Raw genomic sequence first — 17,087 nt, forward strand, 5'->3', positions numbered from 1 at the left:
CAGAAGACTGGCAAGTGTAAGTTCATTATCCAGTCTGCGCCTCCCTGATGTGGAGAGCACAAACGCCAGCATTTGTAAACTGAGTTCAGATTTCCCAAGCACTTCCATCAAAACACACACTTTTAGGTAGAATATAAAACAGGTTTATTAACTACAGACAGATTTTAAGTGATTATAAGCAGCCAGCGCAGAGATCACAGTTGGTTACACAAGAAATAAAAGTAAATTCGCAGTTAAATAAACTAGACAGGATTTGAATCAAGCCATGTCTCACCCTGGCAGATGGTACAAGCAGGTGATAGTCCATCAATACACAGGGCTTGTCTTCCAGCCAGATACCAAACTTCCCCAAAGTCAAAATCTTTGTCCTCCCGACATGTTTCCAGGTGTTGAGTTGTGGAGGGAGTGAGGCCAAGCGGTGACGTCACTTCCCCTTTTTTATAGTTTCTCCCAGGTTGCTGTAAAGAGCATGGGCTATGACCTGAGTCAAACAGTCTCCATTGTCTACGTGGTCTCTCTGAGATATCTCCACTGTGTACAGTGCCTGAGATAGTGGATTCTTGGATGGGTGCTGATGAGCCATTAACACTGCCTGGCTCCTCCATTGTTGTACCTGAAAAGCTGGTTGTGGGTGTTCCCAAAATCACAATTTATTTCAGTAACACACACGTAGCAACATTTCCTAATTCCCCATACAATGACAGTGCATACAATTTAACAGGATATTAATAATCAACAGATCATGACTTTTAAATTGATACCTCACGAGGCAGACTTTGTTCATATATATATGAAAGTGGTGAATATGGGGGTTCCAGGGTGCTGTTTTGAGGTACAGAGTGCCACAGCCACCCATTTTATTTAAAGTTGCCAATATTTTAATCACCTCCTCACTCCATTGGCTTCCAAAACAGAGCTAGATATTTCTGGTTTTTTATAACATTCAGTGGAGTATTGTAGCATCGCCGACTCTTAAAATTTGGTTGCGGCATTTGCCAGGCTTTCCATTTTCCTCCAAGCCGCAGATGCTAGAATCAGATGATTAGGTGGGAATTTCAGCTTCCTTTTCTTTTCTCTTTTTTAGGTAAGTTTCCAAACTTCGTTGTTGCAGAGAAAAGCCTGAAATGGTCCCCCTCCCCCCCAAAAAACATAAGGCAAAAAAGAAGAACCCAAATGTCTTTCTCTTCAAACCAATCACATGATGTTTTACGGGGTGTCTCATGAGGTTTGAAGGCTTGGGTTTTGGCAAAGAAGACACAGGACTAGATTTTTAATAGTTGCTAATGGAGTTAGGTGCCAAATTCCCATTGATGTTATGATTTAAGCACCTAATTCACATAGGTGTTTTTGAAAATCGTACCAGTAGAAGCCTAAGTCAATTCAATTACATCAGGTAATAGCAGACAGCTAAAAATTGACATTTAAGTTCTTATATAGAAGTCTAAATAATAAGGAGGGTGAACTTGAGAGCCTCATATTAAATGAGGTTGTCGATATAACAGGCATCACAGAAACTTGGTGGAATGAAGATAATCAGCATTTAATTTAGGATTTAACCAATCTTAACATATTGTAACATAATTCTCTAACCAATTATATCCCACTAACCTAATTAACTGACACCTAGAAAAATTAATTATACAGCAGACAGAAACAATTAGAGAACCAGACAAATTAAGAATAGAGAAGTGGGGGCCATAAAGATAAAACACAACCACAAATATTGATACGTGATTTCTTGCCAGACAGGATGCTATCAAAATAAGCTTTCTTTACCCGTCTTTATCTGGTGGTGATGGGCACTATCAGGACAGGATTATCTTCATAACAGCCCAATACCCCCTTATTTCAGTGTGGCTGGTTTGGGATGTGAGGATGTGATCATTCGCTTCCCAATTTATGGCTGACCCTGCTGCTTAGCCTAAGAACCATGTCTTAGACTATCCTAGTGAGAGAAGGCCCAGACACAGGCAGACTGATTTTCATTCTTTGTATTATACCCCCGTAACTAGCTAAGTGATAAACATGCACCTAAGTTCTTAAAGTGTAGGCTTTACAGGCAGGCCTGGAATCTATATTCTAACAGCTTCTTAGAGCAGCTGGTCCTGGAACCCACAAGAGCAGAGGCAATTCTTGATTTAGTCCTAAGGAGAGCACAGGATCTGGTCCAAGGGGTGAATATAACTGAACCGCTTGGTAATAGTGACCATAATATAATTAAATTTAACATCCCTGTGGCAAGGGAAACACCACAGTGGCCCAACACTGTAACATTTAATTTCTGAGAAGAAAACACCACAAAAATGAGGAAGTTAGTAAAAAAGAAATGAAAAGGCACAATGCCAAAAGTGAAATCCCTGCAAGCTGCATGGAAACTTTTTAAAGTCACCATAATAGAGGCTCAACTTAAATGTATACAAAAAGTTTAAAAAAAAATAGTAAGAGAAGCAAAAAAGTTCCACCCTGGGTAAACAGCTAAGTAAAGAACCTTTGAGATGCAAAAAGGCATCTTGTCAAAAGTGGAAGTTAAATCCTATTGAGGAAAATAGAACGGAGCATAAACTGTGGCAAATGAAGCATAAAAATGTAATTAGGAAGGCCAAGGACTCAAAAAGTAATAGCAAAAATATTTTTAGGTACATCAGAAGCAGAAAGTTTGCTAAACAACCAGAGGGGCCACTGCATGATCGAGATGTTAAAGGACCACTGAAGGATGATAGGGTTTGCGGAGGGAAAAAATGAATTCTTTTCATTGGTCTTCATGGCTGAGCATGTGAAGGAAATTCCGAATCTTGAGCCATTCTTTTTAGGTGACAAATCTGAGGAACTGTCCCAGATTGAGGTGTCATTAGAGGAGGTTTTGGAACAAATTGAAAAACTAAACAGTAATAAGTAACCGGGACCAGATGGCATCACCCAAGTGTTCTGAAGGAACTCAAATGTGAAATTGCAGAACTACTAACTAACAAAGAGTAGGGATAAATCATCAGTTTTCAGAAAGGAGACAGGTAAATTGCGGAGTCTGTACTAGGACCAGTGCTGTTCAACATATTCATAAACAATCTGGAAAAAGGGATAAAGAGTGTGGTGGCAAAATTTTCAGATGATACAAAACTACTCAAAATAGTTAAGTCCAAAGCAGACTGCCAGGAGTTACAAAGGGGTCTCACAAAATTGGGTGACTCAGCAACAAAAGGTCACATGAAATTCAGTGTTATAAAATGCAAAGTAATGCACAATGGAAACCATAATCATAACTATACATATAAAACGATGGGGTCTAAATTAGCTGTTACCACTCAAGAAAGAGATCTTGGAGTCATTGTGGATAGTTCTCTGAAAACATCCATTCAATGTGCAGGGGCAGTGAAAAAATCAACAGTATTTTGGGAATCATTAAGAAATGGATAGATGATAAGACTGAAAATATCATATTGCCTTTATATAAATCCATGGTATTCCCACATCTTGAATACTACATGCAGATGTGGTGGCCCCATCTCAAAAAAGATATATTAGAATTGGAAAAGGTACAGAAAAGGGCTGCAAAAATGATTAGGGGTATGAAACAGCTTCCTTTTGAGGAGAGATTGATAAAACTGGGACTTTTCAGCTTGGAAAAGAGACGAATTAAGGGGGATATGATAGAGCTCTATAAAATCCTGACTGGTGTGGAGAAAGTAAATAAGAAAGTGTTATTTACTCCTTCCCATAACACAAGAACTAGGGGTCACCAAATGAAATTAATAGTCAGCAGGCTTAAAGCAAACAAAAAGAAGTATTTCTTTCCAAAACGCTCAGACAATCTGTGGAACTCTTTGCCAAAGGATTTTGTGAAGGCCAAGACTATAACTTGCATCTAAAGAAGTGAGGTTCTTACCCACGAAAGCTTATGCTCCCAATACTTCTGTTAGTCTCAAAGGTGCCACAGGACCCTCTGTTGCTTTTAACAGGGTTATGTTATGTTATATTCTGATTGACTTTCAGCGAGGTTTCTATGGGCCTAAACACTTTTAAAAATAGGACTGAAACACTTTTGAAAATGTTACCCATTTTTCATATACCCATTGATCTTCAACAAACACAGGAAAGAAAGATCCACTGGGAGCATAGATGACATGATGAGAAGAATAATGACACTTTTAAGAAAAGGACAGACCATAAAGAACCAAATGCTCCAAAATTACCTAAAAATGAACAAAAAGGAAAATCTATATATTTTTTTAAATAATAGATTCACAGATTCCAAGGCTGGAATGAACCATTGTGATCATCTTGTCTGACCTCCCTGATCACACGGGTCAGAGAACTGCCCCAAAACAATTCCTAGAGCAGAGCTTTTAGACAAACATTTCAGCTTGGCTTAAAATGGTGAGTGATGATCCACCACGACCCTTGGGAAATTGCTCCAATGGTCAGTTACTTTGACCATTGAAAATTTACACCTCATTTCCAGTCTGAATTTGTCCAGGTTCAACTTCTGTTCACTGGATCATGTTAGACCTTCCTCTGCTAGAGTGAATAGCCCGTTATTAAATATTTGTTCCCCGCATAGGTACTTATAGACTGTAATCAAGTCACCCCTTCCCCTTCATTTGTTAAGCTAATTAGATTGTGCTCCTTGAATTTCTCACTCTAAGGCAGGCAGGATTTTTAATCCTGTAATCATTCTCATGTTTCTTCTTTGATTAAGGCCAAAAAAATTCACTTGCTAAAAAAGAAAATTTGGGGATCAAGAGGAAGTTACCTGTCCAGCGAACAGAATTCTTTTTCCATGCAAATATCAACAAATTCCATCTGTTCCCCTATTCATCCGGCTCTGGCCCCAAGTTGTCAGTGGTTTCGAGGTTGCGTGCATGTTGCCGGTACCTCAGAAACTCTTTATCCATGGTGAGGTAGAAGATGGGGTTGAGGCAGCTACTGAAATATGTCAGGACCCAAGCAAAAGCGCTTCCTATTTCCAGAAGAGGCAGAGGGTATGTAGCTGATATCAGCAGGAAGGAGAAGACGTGATACGGCAGCCAGCAGAGGAAAAAGGTCGGGATCAAACCGAGAAGGATCTTGAGTGGCTTGGTGGACTGGATCTGCCTGTTCCTTCTGAGCTTGGCAGCTAGAAAGATGTAGACGGTTGGGATCAAGATCAAGGCTAATGGGATCAGAAACCCGACCAGGAACTGGATCATCACGGAGGTCTTCACCCTCTCTTCATCCAGTCGGAAATTCATGCTGCTGCTGGCAGGTGACAGCAGGGATTCCCAGAGATCACTGTACCGCAAGCTGAACCCAGCAGACAGGGCCCACAGGCCCATAACCATCCTGAAAGCCAGGAGGGGCGTGCGGTGGTTCCGGGCCCACTCAGGGCGTGCCACAAGGATGCAGCGATCGACACTGAGGGCCGTGAGGAGGAAGGCACTGGTAAACATGTGTAGGGAGGTGACGGTGCTGCTCAGCCGCTTGGCCCAGTCTATGTCCAGCATGAAGGTGGAGGTGAATCTGAGTGGCAAGAAGATGATGAAAGTGACATCGGCCATGGCCTGGTTCAGGAACCACACGGAGCTGGCCGTCCTCTCCATACAGCAGCCGGTGACAAAGAGGATGTAGCCGTTCAACAGCACCCCAGCAGGGATGGCCACGACACACAGCACCAGAGGGATGATTAGGAACACCATTGTCACAGAAGATTCAGTCACCATATCCCTTCCTTCTCCTCAAGGCTCGGTTGGGGCAGTGCAGACGTTGTACTGAGCAAAGGAAGGAAGAGCAATTAAAAGGGCTCCAGGACAGGACAAGGACAGAGAGAGACAGCCGCAGAGTTTATAATCTCCTCAGAGTTCACAAACTCCCAAGATCCTGAACTCAGATACGATCAAATCCTTGTAGACCAATGGCACCAATGGTTTGAAGACCTTAGAAGTATAGAGCCAGAGGGTTAGGAGGGACTGTTAGGGTCATCCAGTCTAACCCCCTGCCAAGATGCAGGATTTGTTGTGTCTATTCTCTGCCCGAACATTTTTTTGTTTTTACATAATATCATTTGTTTTACTAAACCAAATATTTAAAAATAAAAACATTTGCTTCTTGCTGAAAAGTTTCTTGCTGAAAAGATTTCTAGGTAAGGGGAGGTGGACAGTGGGGAGTGGGGTGTCCTGGATGCAGAGACAGAGATATGACAGACACCTTCACTCCCCGAAGCCATACTGAAATTCCCAAATAATCTTCTTGCTGTTTGTTTCCTAAAGGAGCTTGTTATTTGTTCTTAAAATTAAAAAGTAATCAATTATTGTTTCCTCCCCCCCTTTTTTTCCAAATAATAGAATTTTGAAAGTGATTCTCCCCCCGTCCCCAGACCGTTCTTTTTGAACTGTAGTTTTTGTGTCGTTTAGGCCAGTGGAGCAGACAAAATCCCCACCGACAGAACCCTGCTATGGAAACAAGGACGACAACAAAAAAGCCACCTGGTTAAAAAAAAGAGGAAGAAGAGACCTGTAACAAGTCAAAAGATTTTTTTCTTTAAAGGAAGGATATTGCAAGAGACTATTTTAGTGGACAGATGTGGAGTCAGGACTCCTGGGTTGCATCCCAGACTCTGCCACAGAACTGCTTGGGTAGATTGGACAAGTCACGTCATGGCCCCGTCACTCAGTTTCTCCCTGTGGCTCTGTGCATGGCCTGATGTGAGCTTAGTCGGGGTCTGTGCAGCACCCAGCGTGATGGGGCCCCTGACCTCTGACAACAGAACGCGCATATAATTTCAACCAGCTCTATCCAGAGCAGATGAGGGGAGGGGATGGGGGGAGATCAAGGGGGCAGAGGTGGGGGGGTTGAAAATGAGATCCAAGGGGGCAGCTGGAGGGTTTACCTCATTTCCTTACCCGTGTCTTGGGGGACGCAGCGTCTGAGAGTCGACCCCCGTCCCAGGTCCCCAGCACGATGACTGCAGCTTGCCCAGACTGGCTCAGCCCGGAGCAGGGAGCTGTTCATGTAGGGGTATATCGGAGGGGGGAACAATGGGGGGAGATCACAGGATGTGGCTGGGTCTGATCACGTCTGCAGATGTCATATGAATCACAAGCTCCCACCACTACTCTGTGGGGGCCCAGCAAGGTGTCTGTATTCAACTGTCCACATCCAGGGGCAGGCGGGTGGGGTCCCCATCAGAGAGCAGGGACTGAGAAACCCACGTCTAGCTGACTCCAAAACCAGGAATTCTGCCGAAATCAGTACAAACTAAAATTTCATACAGTCACTTGTTTATACTCCTCTAAATACTGTCCACTGAAAAGTAAGTACAAGATTCATATTCCAGTCGACTTATTTTATAATTATATGGTGAAATTAGTTTGTCAGTACTAGTGTGCTGTGACACTTGTATTTTTATGTCTGATTTTGAAAACAAGGAGGTTTTAAATGAGGTGAAACTTGGGGGTACACAAGACAAATCAGAATCCTGGAAGGGGTACAGTAGTCTGGAAAGGTTAAAGCCACTGGTCTATAGGGTCTTTTCCCACTGAAATGTGACCACCTCTGGGGTGGGGCATGGGGGCTGTTTAGACAGGTGACAGGGAGGAATAGGGGGGCTGCTGTGGGGAGTGGGATGGGGTTAGGGTTGCTGGAAACATTTGTACAGTGTGGGTGCTCAGAGCCACTGATTCAAACTGTAAACCCTGTAAATGGAACCACTTCAATCCAGGGGGTCCAGTACCTATGGGGGAGCAGGGAGAGATCTGGGAGGCGGCTATGGGGAGTTGGGGGGGCAGGAGGGATCAGAGGAGACTGCAATGGGGAGCGGGGACAGATCTGGGGGGCTGCTGTGCAGGCAGGGAAGAATCTGGGGTACGGGGTGGGAGGCAGAGACAGATCTGGGGGGGGGACATTGTGGATTTCAGCTGGAAGGTTTAATCTCACTTTCTCACCTATGTCCTGGGGGAATCAGACACGGCATCTCAGAATTGATTCCTGCAACACACACACCCCACCTGCAGCTCCCTGCCCCCCGTGATGCTGTCTGGGGGCAGGAAGCTGACCTCTTGTGGTGGGGAGCAGGGGGGTGGCTCAGTGGGGCTCGGAGATGCTCTCAAAGCTGTGTCTGCAAAGCCTCCCAGGCGGCCAGCTCCGTGCAAGCCTCCAACAGCTCGGCTCAGCTCCGGGGCCTTTCGTGATGAAGGGTCTTGGCTCCCGTCTGCAGAGATGGTCGCCCACATCCGGGGCAGCCACAGCCCAAGAGCAGGGGCTGAGCGGCAGATGGATTGTTGCAAAAATTCAGCCTCTTCACACCTGGAGACACGCCAGACCCAGTTTGGGCCTCTGAAGTGTCGCTGGGTCAGGAGTGATTCGTGGGTGGGCCCGGCCGCCCTTCACCCCATTCACCCCTCGAACGTCCTGGAGAGACCTTGTCAGGTTGATCATGAATCTCTCACTTTGTTGGCTGTGAGCCACACGACATTGTGTCTGTTCCATGACTGGCTGGTGGATTGGTTGGACTCTGGAGAACGTCCAGCGACGTAGCGAAGGGAGAAAGCTGCATTAATTTTGGCCGGGAATATCAGGATTCATTGCGAGATTGGTATTAAAAGCCACTGTGATGGGGTTTCCAGCATGCAAGGTGGACTGTGGGACCGCAGAGCCCTCTGTCCCACCAACCTGGGGTGTCCCTCTCACACTGTGATGGTGTGACAAGCGACAAACCGCTGGCAGGCCCTGCACTTACACAGCCATCCCCAGGCAGTGACACACCCAGCTGAGTTCCATGAAGGTCCTCCCAGCCACTCATGAATCATCAATAGGGAGGCTCCAGTCAATTCCCCCCGGTTCCCTGGCTTTGCAGCCCAGAAATGTTCCATCCCACACTGGTCAGAAGCCTGACCAGTGTAAGTTCATTACCCAGTCGGCGCCTCCTCCGATGTGGAAAGGACACGCATCAGCTTATGTAAACTGAGCTGAGATTTCCCAGCACTTCAACCAAACACACAGTTTCAGGTAGAATATAAAACAGGTTTATTAACTACAGACAGATGGATATTAAGTGATTATAAGCCGGGAGCTTAGAGATCAAAGTTGGTTACCTCAGAAATAAAAGTAAAGGCACAGTCTGGGTTAAATAAACTAGACAGGATTTGAATCAGTTTCTCAACCTGGCAGATGGTACAAGCATGTGACAGATCCTCAATACATAGGATGGGCTTGTCTTCCAGCCCGATACCAAACTTCCCCAGGTCAAAGTCTTTGTCCTCCAGACATGTTTCCAGGCCCTGAGTTGTGGAGGGAGTGAGGGTAAGCGGTGATGTCACTGGCCCTCTTCTGTAGTTTCTTCCAGTTCGCAGGAAATATATTTTGTTATGATGTGTCAAACCGTCTCCATTGTCTACGTGTTTTCTCTGAGAAATCTCCATTTTATACGGATCCTGAGAGAGTGGATTCTTGGGTGGGTGCTGATTAACACTGATTAACGCTGTCTCCCCCCCCCCCATTGTGGTACCTGAAAGGCTGGTTGTGGGTGTACCCAACATCACAACTTATTTCAGTAACACACGCATAGCAAAACTTCATAACTCCACATACAATGACAGCACATAAAATTCAACACAATATTAATAATCAACAGATCAAGAATTGTTAATGATACCTCACAAGGCAGACTTTGTTCATATTTATATGACAGTGGTGAATATGGGGGTTCCAGGGCGCTGTTTTGAGGTACAGAGTAACACAGCCACACATTTTATTTAACGTCCCCAATATTTTAAACACCACCTCACTTCTTTGGCTTCCAAAACAGTGCTGGATATTTCAGGTTTTCTGAAACTTTTAGCAGAGTTTTGTATTGTCTACGACTCTTACAATTTGGTTGTTTCATTCGCCATGCCATGCTCCTCACTTTCCTCCAAGCCCCCAGATCCCAGAATCATCTGATTAGGTGGGAATTTCAGCTTTCTTTTCTGTTTTATTTTATTTCTAGCAGGTTTCTGGCCTCCGTTTTTGCAGAGAAAACTTGAAATTGCCCCAAAAAATCAGTAGGCAAAAAAGATGAACCTAATCATCTTTCTGTTCAAAATAATCTCATGATATTTTATGAGGCGGCTCATGAGGTTTGACAGCATGGATTTGGCAATGAAGATATAGGACTAGATTTTTAAAGTTGGCTAAGGGAATTAGGTGCCAAATTCCCATTGAAAGTCAATAGGAGTTAAGCACCTAACTCACATAGGTGCTTTTGAATATCTCATCCATAGAAGCCTAAATCATTTCAATTACATCATGTAATGGCAGACAGCTAAAAAAGTGACCATTTTTAAAGTGATTATAGACAAATGTTAGAAGTCTAAATAATAAGATGGGTGAAATAGAGTGCCCTGTACTAAATGAGGAGATTGACATAATAGGCATCACAGAAACTTGGTGGAATGAGGATAATTAATGGGACACAGTAATAGCAACATACAATATATATCAGAAGCAGAGACCAGATCGTGCTGGTGGGGAAGTGACACTATATGCGAAAGAAGCGTAGAGTCAAATGAGTTAAAAATCTGAAATGACCCAAACTGTAACAGAGAATCTCAAGGCATAGTAATTCCATGCTTGAATAATAAGAATATAGCAGTAGGGATACACTACCGACAATGTGACCAGGATGGTGATCGTGACTGTGAAATGTTCTGGGAAATTAGAGGCTATTAAAATAAAAACAACTCAATAATAATGAGGGATTTCAAGTATCCCCATATTGACTAGGTACATGTCACCTCAGGATCAGATGCAGAGATAAAGTTTCTTGACACCTTAAATGACTGGTCTTGGAGCAGCTGGTCCTGGACCCTACAAGAGGTGAGACAATTCTTGATTTAGTGCTAAGTACACCTCGGGTTCTGGTCCAACGTGTGAATATAACTGAACTGCTTGGTAATAGTGACCATAATATAATTAAATTTAACATCCCTGTGGCAGGGAAAACAGCACAGCAGCCCACCATGGTAGCATTTAATTTCAGAAAGGGGAACAACACAAACATGAGAAAGTCAGATAAACAGAAATTAAAAGGTACAGTGCCAAACGTGAAATCCCTGCAAGCTACATGGAAACTTTTTAATGACACCATAATACAAGCTCAAATGTATACCCCAAATTAAAAAAAAAAAAACATAGTCAGAGAACCAAACAAGTGCCACCCTAGGTATACAAGTAAGTAATGAAGCTTTGAGAGGCAAAAAGGCATCCTTTAAAAACTGGAAGTTATTGAAGAAAATGGAAAGGAGCATAAACTCTGGCAACTGAAAATATAATTAGGAAAGAAAAAAAGAATTTGAAGAACAACTAGCCACACACTGAAAAAGTAATACCAAAAAAATATTTAAGTACATCAGAAGCAGGAAGCCTGCTAAAACAAGTGGGGCCAGTGGATGTGTGAGATGTTAAAAACAACAAGAAGTCCGGTGGCACCTTAAAGACTAAGTGAGGGTTTTTTTACCCACAAAAGCTTATGCCCAAATAAGTCTTTAAGGTGCCACCAGACTTCTTGTTGTTTTTGTGGATACAGACTAACACGGCTACCCCCTGATACGAGATGTTAAAGGAGCACTCAAGGAATATAAGGCCATTGCAGAGAAAACAAATGAATTATTTGCATCAGTTTTCATGGCTGAGCATGTGAGGGACATTCCCAGAGCTGAGCCATTCTTTTTAGGTGAAAAACCTGAGGAACTGTCCCAGATTGGGGTGTCATTAGAGGAGGTTTTGGAACAAATTGATAAACTAAACAGTAATAAGTCACCAGGACCATATGGGAGTCACCCAAGAGTTCTGAAGGACAGTAAGCCTGACTTCAGTACCGGGCAAACTGTTTGAAACTATAGTAAAGAACAAAATTGTCAGACACATAGATGAATGTGATTGGTTCAGGAAGAGTGAAAATGTTTTTTGTAGAGAGAAATCATGCCTCACTAAGCTACTAGAATTCTTTGAGTGGGGACAACAAGCACGTGGACAAGGGTGATCTAGAGGATATAGTGTACTTAGATTTTCAGCAAGTCTTTGACAAGGTTCCTCACCAAAGGCTCTTAAGCAAAGTAAGCTGCTGTGAGATAAGGGGGATTGGTAACTGGTTAAATGATAGGAAACAAAGGGTAGGAATAAATGGTCAGATTACAGAATAGAGACAGATAAATAGCAGTGTCCCCAGGAGTCTGTACTGGGACCAGTGCTGATCAACATATTCATAAATAATCTGGAAAAAGGAGTAAACAGTGGGGTGGCAAAATTTTCAGATGATACAAAACTACTCAAGATAGTTAAGTCCAAAGCTGACTGCGAAGAGTTAAAGGGACCTCATAAATCTGGGTGACTGGGCAATAAAATGGCAGATGAAATTTAATGTTGATAAATGCAAAGTAATGCACACTGGAAATCATAATCCCGACTATACATATTAAATGATGGGGTCTAAATTAGCTGTTACCATTCAAGAGAGAGATCTAGGAGTCATTGTGGATAGTTCTCTGAAAACATCCACTCAATGTGCAGCGGCAGTCAAAAAAGCGAACAGAATGTTGGGAATCATTAAGAAAGGGATAGATAATAAAACTGAAAATATCATATTGTCTCTATATAAATCCATCTCAAAAAAGATATATTGGAATTGGAAAAGGTACAGAAAAGGGCTAGAAAAATGATTAGGGGTATGGAACAGATTGCATATGAGGAAAGATTAATAAGATTGGGACTTTCAAACTTGGAAAAGAGACGACTAAGGGGGGATATGATTGAGCTCTATAAAATCCTGACTGGTGTGGAGAAAGTAAATAGGAAAGTGTTATTTACTCCTTCCCATAACGCAAGAACAAGGGGTCAACAAATGAAATTAATAGTCACCAGGTTTAAAACAAACAAAAGGAAGTATTTCTTCACACAACGCACATTCAACACGTGGAACTCTGCCAAAGGATGTTGTGAAGACCAAGACTGTAACAGGGTTATGTTATGTTCTGATTGACACACAGTGAGGTTCCTATGGGCCTAAACACTTTTAAATTTAGGACTTAGATATTTTTGAAAATGTTAGCCTTTGTTTCATAGACCCATTGATCTTCAAGAAACACCACATTTCTAATCTGAATTTGTCTAGATTCAACTTCTGTTCACTCGATCAGGTTACACCTTCCACTGCCAGACTGAAAAGCCAGTTATTAAATATTTTTCCCACACATAGGTACTTACAGACTGATCAAGTCACACCTTCATCTTCTCTTTATTAAGATAAATAGATTGAGCTCCTTGTTTCTCTCACCCCAAGGCAGATTTTCTAATCCTGTAATCATTCTCATGGCTCTTCTTTGAGTAAGGCAAAAAAAAAAATCAGTTGCTAAAAAGGAGAATTTTGGGGTCAAGAGAAAGTTACAGGTCCCAGCCAACAGAATTTTTTCTCCATGCAAATATCGACAATTCATCCATTCCCCTATTCAGCCGGCTCTGGCCCTGAGTTGTCCATGGTTTGGGGGTTGCGTGCACGTTGCCAGTACCTCAGAAACTCTTCCTCCATGGTGAGGTAGAAGATGGGGTTGAGGCAGCTGCTGAAATATGTCAGGACACAAGCAAAAGTGCTTCCTGTGTTCAGAAGAGTCTGGGGGTACGTAGCTGAGATCTGCAGGAAGGAAAAAACATGATACGGCAGCCAACAGAGGAAAAAGGTCGGGATCAAGCCAAGAAGGATCTTGAGTGGCTTGGTGGACTGGATCGTGTTCCTTCTCAGCTTGGCAGCGAGAATGATGTAGAAGGTTGGGATCAAGATCAAGACTAGTGGGATCAGAAACCCAACAAGGAACTGGATGGCAACGGCAGCCTTCACCTTCCCTTCATCCAGTTGGAAGTTCATTCTGATGCTGGAAGGTGAGTACACGTATTCCCAGAGATCACCATGCCGCAAGCTGAAACCAGCAGACAGGGCCCACATGCCTATAACCATCTTGAATGTCAGGCGGGGTGTGCGGTGGTTCCTGGCCCACTCAGGGCATGCCACTAGGATGCAGTGATCAACACTGAGGGACATGAGGAGGAAGGCACTGAAGAACATGTGGAAGGAGGTTAAGGTGTTGCTCATCTCATTGGCTGAGTCTAAGTCTGGGATGAAGTTGGAGGTAAATCTGAGGGGCAGGAAGATGATGAACATTAAATCGGCCACGGCCCGGCTCCAGAACCACATGGTCCTGGCCGTCCTCTCCACACGGAAGCTGGCAATGAAGAAGACGTAGCTATTCAATGGCACCCCGGCGAGGAAGGCCACACCACACAGCACCAGGAAGACAATTAGGAACACCATTCTTGGAAGAGTTGCAGTCACAATATCTCCTCCTTTGCGTCAGGGCTTGGCGGGGACAGTGAAGATGTTGGACTGAGAAATGGAAGGAAAAGCAATGAAAATGGCTCCAGGAGAGGATGAGGGAGAGAGACAGCCACAGAGTTTATAATCTCCTTAGAGTTTATAAACTCCCCAGATCCTGAGCTGAACGCAAATAGGATCAAATCCTTGTAGGCCAATGGTACCAATGGTTTGAAGACCTTAGAAGCATAGAGCCAGTGGGTTAGAAGGTGACTGCAAGGGTCATCTCATCTAACCCTCTGCCAAGATGCAGGACTTGCGTCTATTCTCTGCCCAAACATTTTTGTTTTTACATAACCCCCACATATGCTTCTTACTGAAAAGTTGGATTTAAGGGCAAGGGGAGGTGGGCAATGAGGGGGCCAGTCCAGGACAGAGATAGGACAGACACCCGCACACACCCGCCACCCTCCACAGCCTCACCAAAATTCCCAAATAATCTTCTTGCTGTTAGTATCCCAAAGGATCTGGTTATTCCCGTCTTGGTTAAAAAAAAAAAAAAAAGTTAATGAATAAGCACTTCCCCATTTTTTTTTTATTTTTTTTTGGAATAAAGGAATTTTTGAAAGGGAGTCTTCCTCAGCCCCCCCTTCATTTTGAAGTGGAGTTTTTGTGTGGTTTGGGACATGTCAGGGGGTGAATTAGTGGAGCAGGCAAAATCCCCACCAAAAGATCCCCCCTGTGAAAACCTACAGTGATGGAGAGAAACTCCCCAGGAGGAGAAAAGTAAGATTGAAACAAGACCACAACAAAAAAGCTGGCCAAACACCAGAGGAAGAAGAGACCGGTAATCAGCTAAAAAACTTTTTTTTTAAAGGAAGGATATTGCAAGAGTCTATTGTAATGGTTAGACGGGGACTTCCATCCCAGACTTTCTCACTGAACTGCTCGGGGAGCCTGGACGAGTCACGTCACAGCCCCGTGCCTCAGTTTCCTCACCAAACATTTGTCTGTTTAGAGTGTGAGCTCGCTGGGAGCAGGCCTCTTTCTACCTCTGGGTCTGTGCAGTGCCTGGCATGATGGGGCCCCCAAGCTTGGTCAGTGTCTATGCACCACCCTGCGTGACGGGAGCCCCTGACCTCTGACAACAGGACCCACAAATAATTTCAACCCGTTCTAACTGAAGTGGATGAGGGGAGGGGATGGGAACAGCTGGAAGGGGGGAGATCAAGGGGGCATTGGTGTGGGCAGCGGGACAGAATGAGAGCCAGTGGGGGCAGATGGGGTTTATCTCATTTCCTTACCCGTGTCTTGGGGGGACACAGCGTCTCAGAGTCAACCCCTGTCCAAGGTCCCCAATGTGATGCCTGCAGCTCTCCCAGACTGGCTCACGCCGGAGGAGGAAGCTGTTCATGTGGGGCGGGGAGAACCATGAGTGGAGATCACAGGATGTGGCTGGGTCCGAATACTTCTGCAAAGCCTGGAAGGCCTCCAGAACCCACAGCTACATGCAGATGTTATGCGAACCACAAGCTCCTGTTAGAATATAGATATTCAAGCCTGCCTGTAAAGGCCTATATTTTAAGAACTTAGTTGTCTTTTTATCACCTAGCTAGTTACAGGGGTATAAAAACAAAGAATGAAAATCCCAGCCCGCCTGTGTCTGGGCCTTCTCTCACCAGGATAGTCTGAGCCTGGTTCTTAGGCTAAGCAGCAGGGGCAGCCGTAAGCTGAGAAGTGAACGGTCACATCCTCACCTCCCAAACCAGTCACACTGACATAAGGGGCTATTGGGCTGTTAGGAAGATGATCCTGTCCTGATAGTGCCCATCACCACCAGATAAAGAAACACATCTTAAGATGGTTAAAGAAAACTTAGTTTGATAACGTCCTGTCTGGCAAGAAATCACTGATCAATGGTTGTGGTTGTGAAACCCTCATTTCTGTATGTTTTTTTTTATCTGTATGCCCCCCACTTTTCTATTCTTAATCTGTCTGGTTCTCTAATTGTTTCTGTCTGCTGTATAATTCATTTTGCTAGGTGTAAGTTATTGAGGTTAGTGGGATAAAATTGGTTAGAGAATTAGAGAATTGGTTACAGTATGTTAGGATTGGTTAGTTAAATTTCAGTAAAATAATTGGTTAAGGTGTAGCTGAGAATATTACTATAGAAACTGGGGTCAAACAGGAAGTGGGGGAAGGGAAATTGGAATCATGCTTGCTGGACATTAACCCCAATGAACATTGCATTCTCTGCACTACGGACTGCTGGTCTTTTGCTGCTTGCTGTCTGCTTGACAAGAACCAGGGAAGTGGGAGGGTGGAGGGAACACCCTCTAACAGCTCCCCTCTCCCTGCTGGGCCCTAGCAAGGTGTCTGCGTTCTGCTGTCCACTTCCGTGGGTAGGCGGGCAGGGCCCCATCTGAGAGCAGGGGCTGAGGCAGCCACGTCCAGCTGACTCCACTGTGCGAGGTCCCAGGAGCAGAGACACCAGCTGGGACTCTGCCTTCAAGCCGCTCCTGGCTGGGGAAAGTGAACAGTGCTCCTCTGGGAGTCGGATGTATGAGATTCTCAGCCCTGCCTTTGCTGGAGGGAACTCGGCCCGGGCCACGTTACAGGCCAGCGAATGCTAAGGAAACCCTCGCTCTGTGCTAGAGACCACAAAAACCACAGCCAGGCCTGCAACCTGCCTTATTGTTTCGTCATTTGCCTGGAAGCCTCAGGCATGGAGGCACTTTTCTCAATTAGGAGCAGGGAGGTGATTGTCACTCTGGATCCA

The 17,087-nt window shown here is 44.3% G+C and overlaps 2 protein-coding genes across 2 annotated transcripts; both read right to left on the bottom strand.

Annotated features, from left to right (window-relative positions):
- Positions 1-1,407: 1,407 nt before the first annotated feature.
- LOC117869879 (chemokine-like receptor 1) lies at positions 1,408-5,669 on the bottom strand. Its single transcript, XM_034756983.1, has 2 exons — positions 4,819-5,669; positions 1,408-1,471 (listed from the first exon to the last, which is right to left on the bottom strand). Exons 1-2 carry the CDS (start codon positions 5,667-5,669, stop codon positions 1,408-1,410), a joined length of 915 nt encoding a protein of 304 aa, XP_034612874.1.
- Positions 5,670-13,447: 7,778 nt separating this feature from the next.
- LOC117869880 (chemokine-like receptor 1) lies at positions 13,448-14,308 on the bottom strand. Its single transcript, XM_034756984.1, has one exon. The coding sequence runs from the start codon at positions 14,306-14,308 to the stop codon at positions 13,448-13,450; it is 861 nt and encodes a 286-aa protein (XP_034612875.1).
- Positions 14,309-17,087: the final 2,779 nt, after the last annotated feature.

Source organism: Trachemys scripta, chromosome 24 (assembly GCF_013100865.1).
Source record: "Trachemys scripta elegans isolate TJP31775 chromosome 24, CAS_Tse_1.0, whole genome shotgun sequence".
Lineage (NCBI taxonomy): Eukaryota > Metazoa > Chordata > Testudines > Emydidae > Trachemys > Trachemys scripta.

Excerpts from the sequence above, each read along its gene's own strand:
- LOC117869879 (XM_034756983.1), bottom strand. The coding sequence starts at position 5,669 with ATGGTGTTCCTAATCATCCCTCTGGTGCTGTGTGTCGTGGCCATCCCT. Across the intron at positions 1,472-4,818 it reads ACTGACAACTTGGGGCCAGA|GCTCTCAAGTTCACCCTCCT; the intron begins GCCGGATGAATA and ends ATTTAATATGAG.
- LOC117869880 (XM_034756984.1), bottom strand. The coding sequence starts at position 14,308 with ATGGTGTTCCTAATTGTCTTCCTGGTGCTGTGTGGTGTGGCCTTCCTC.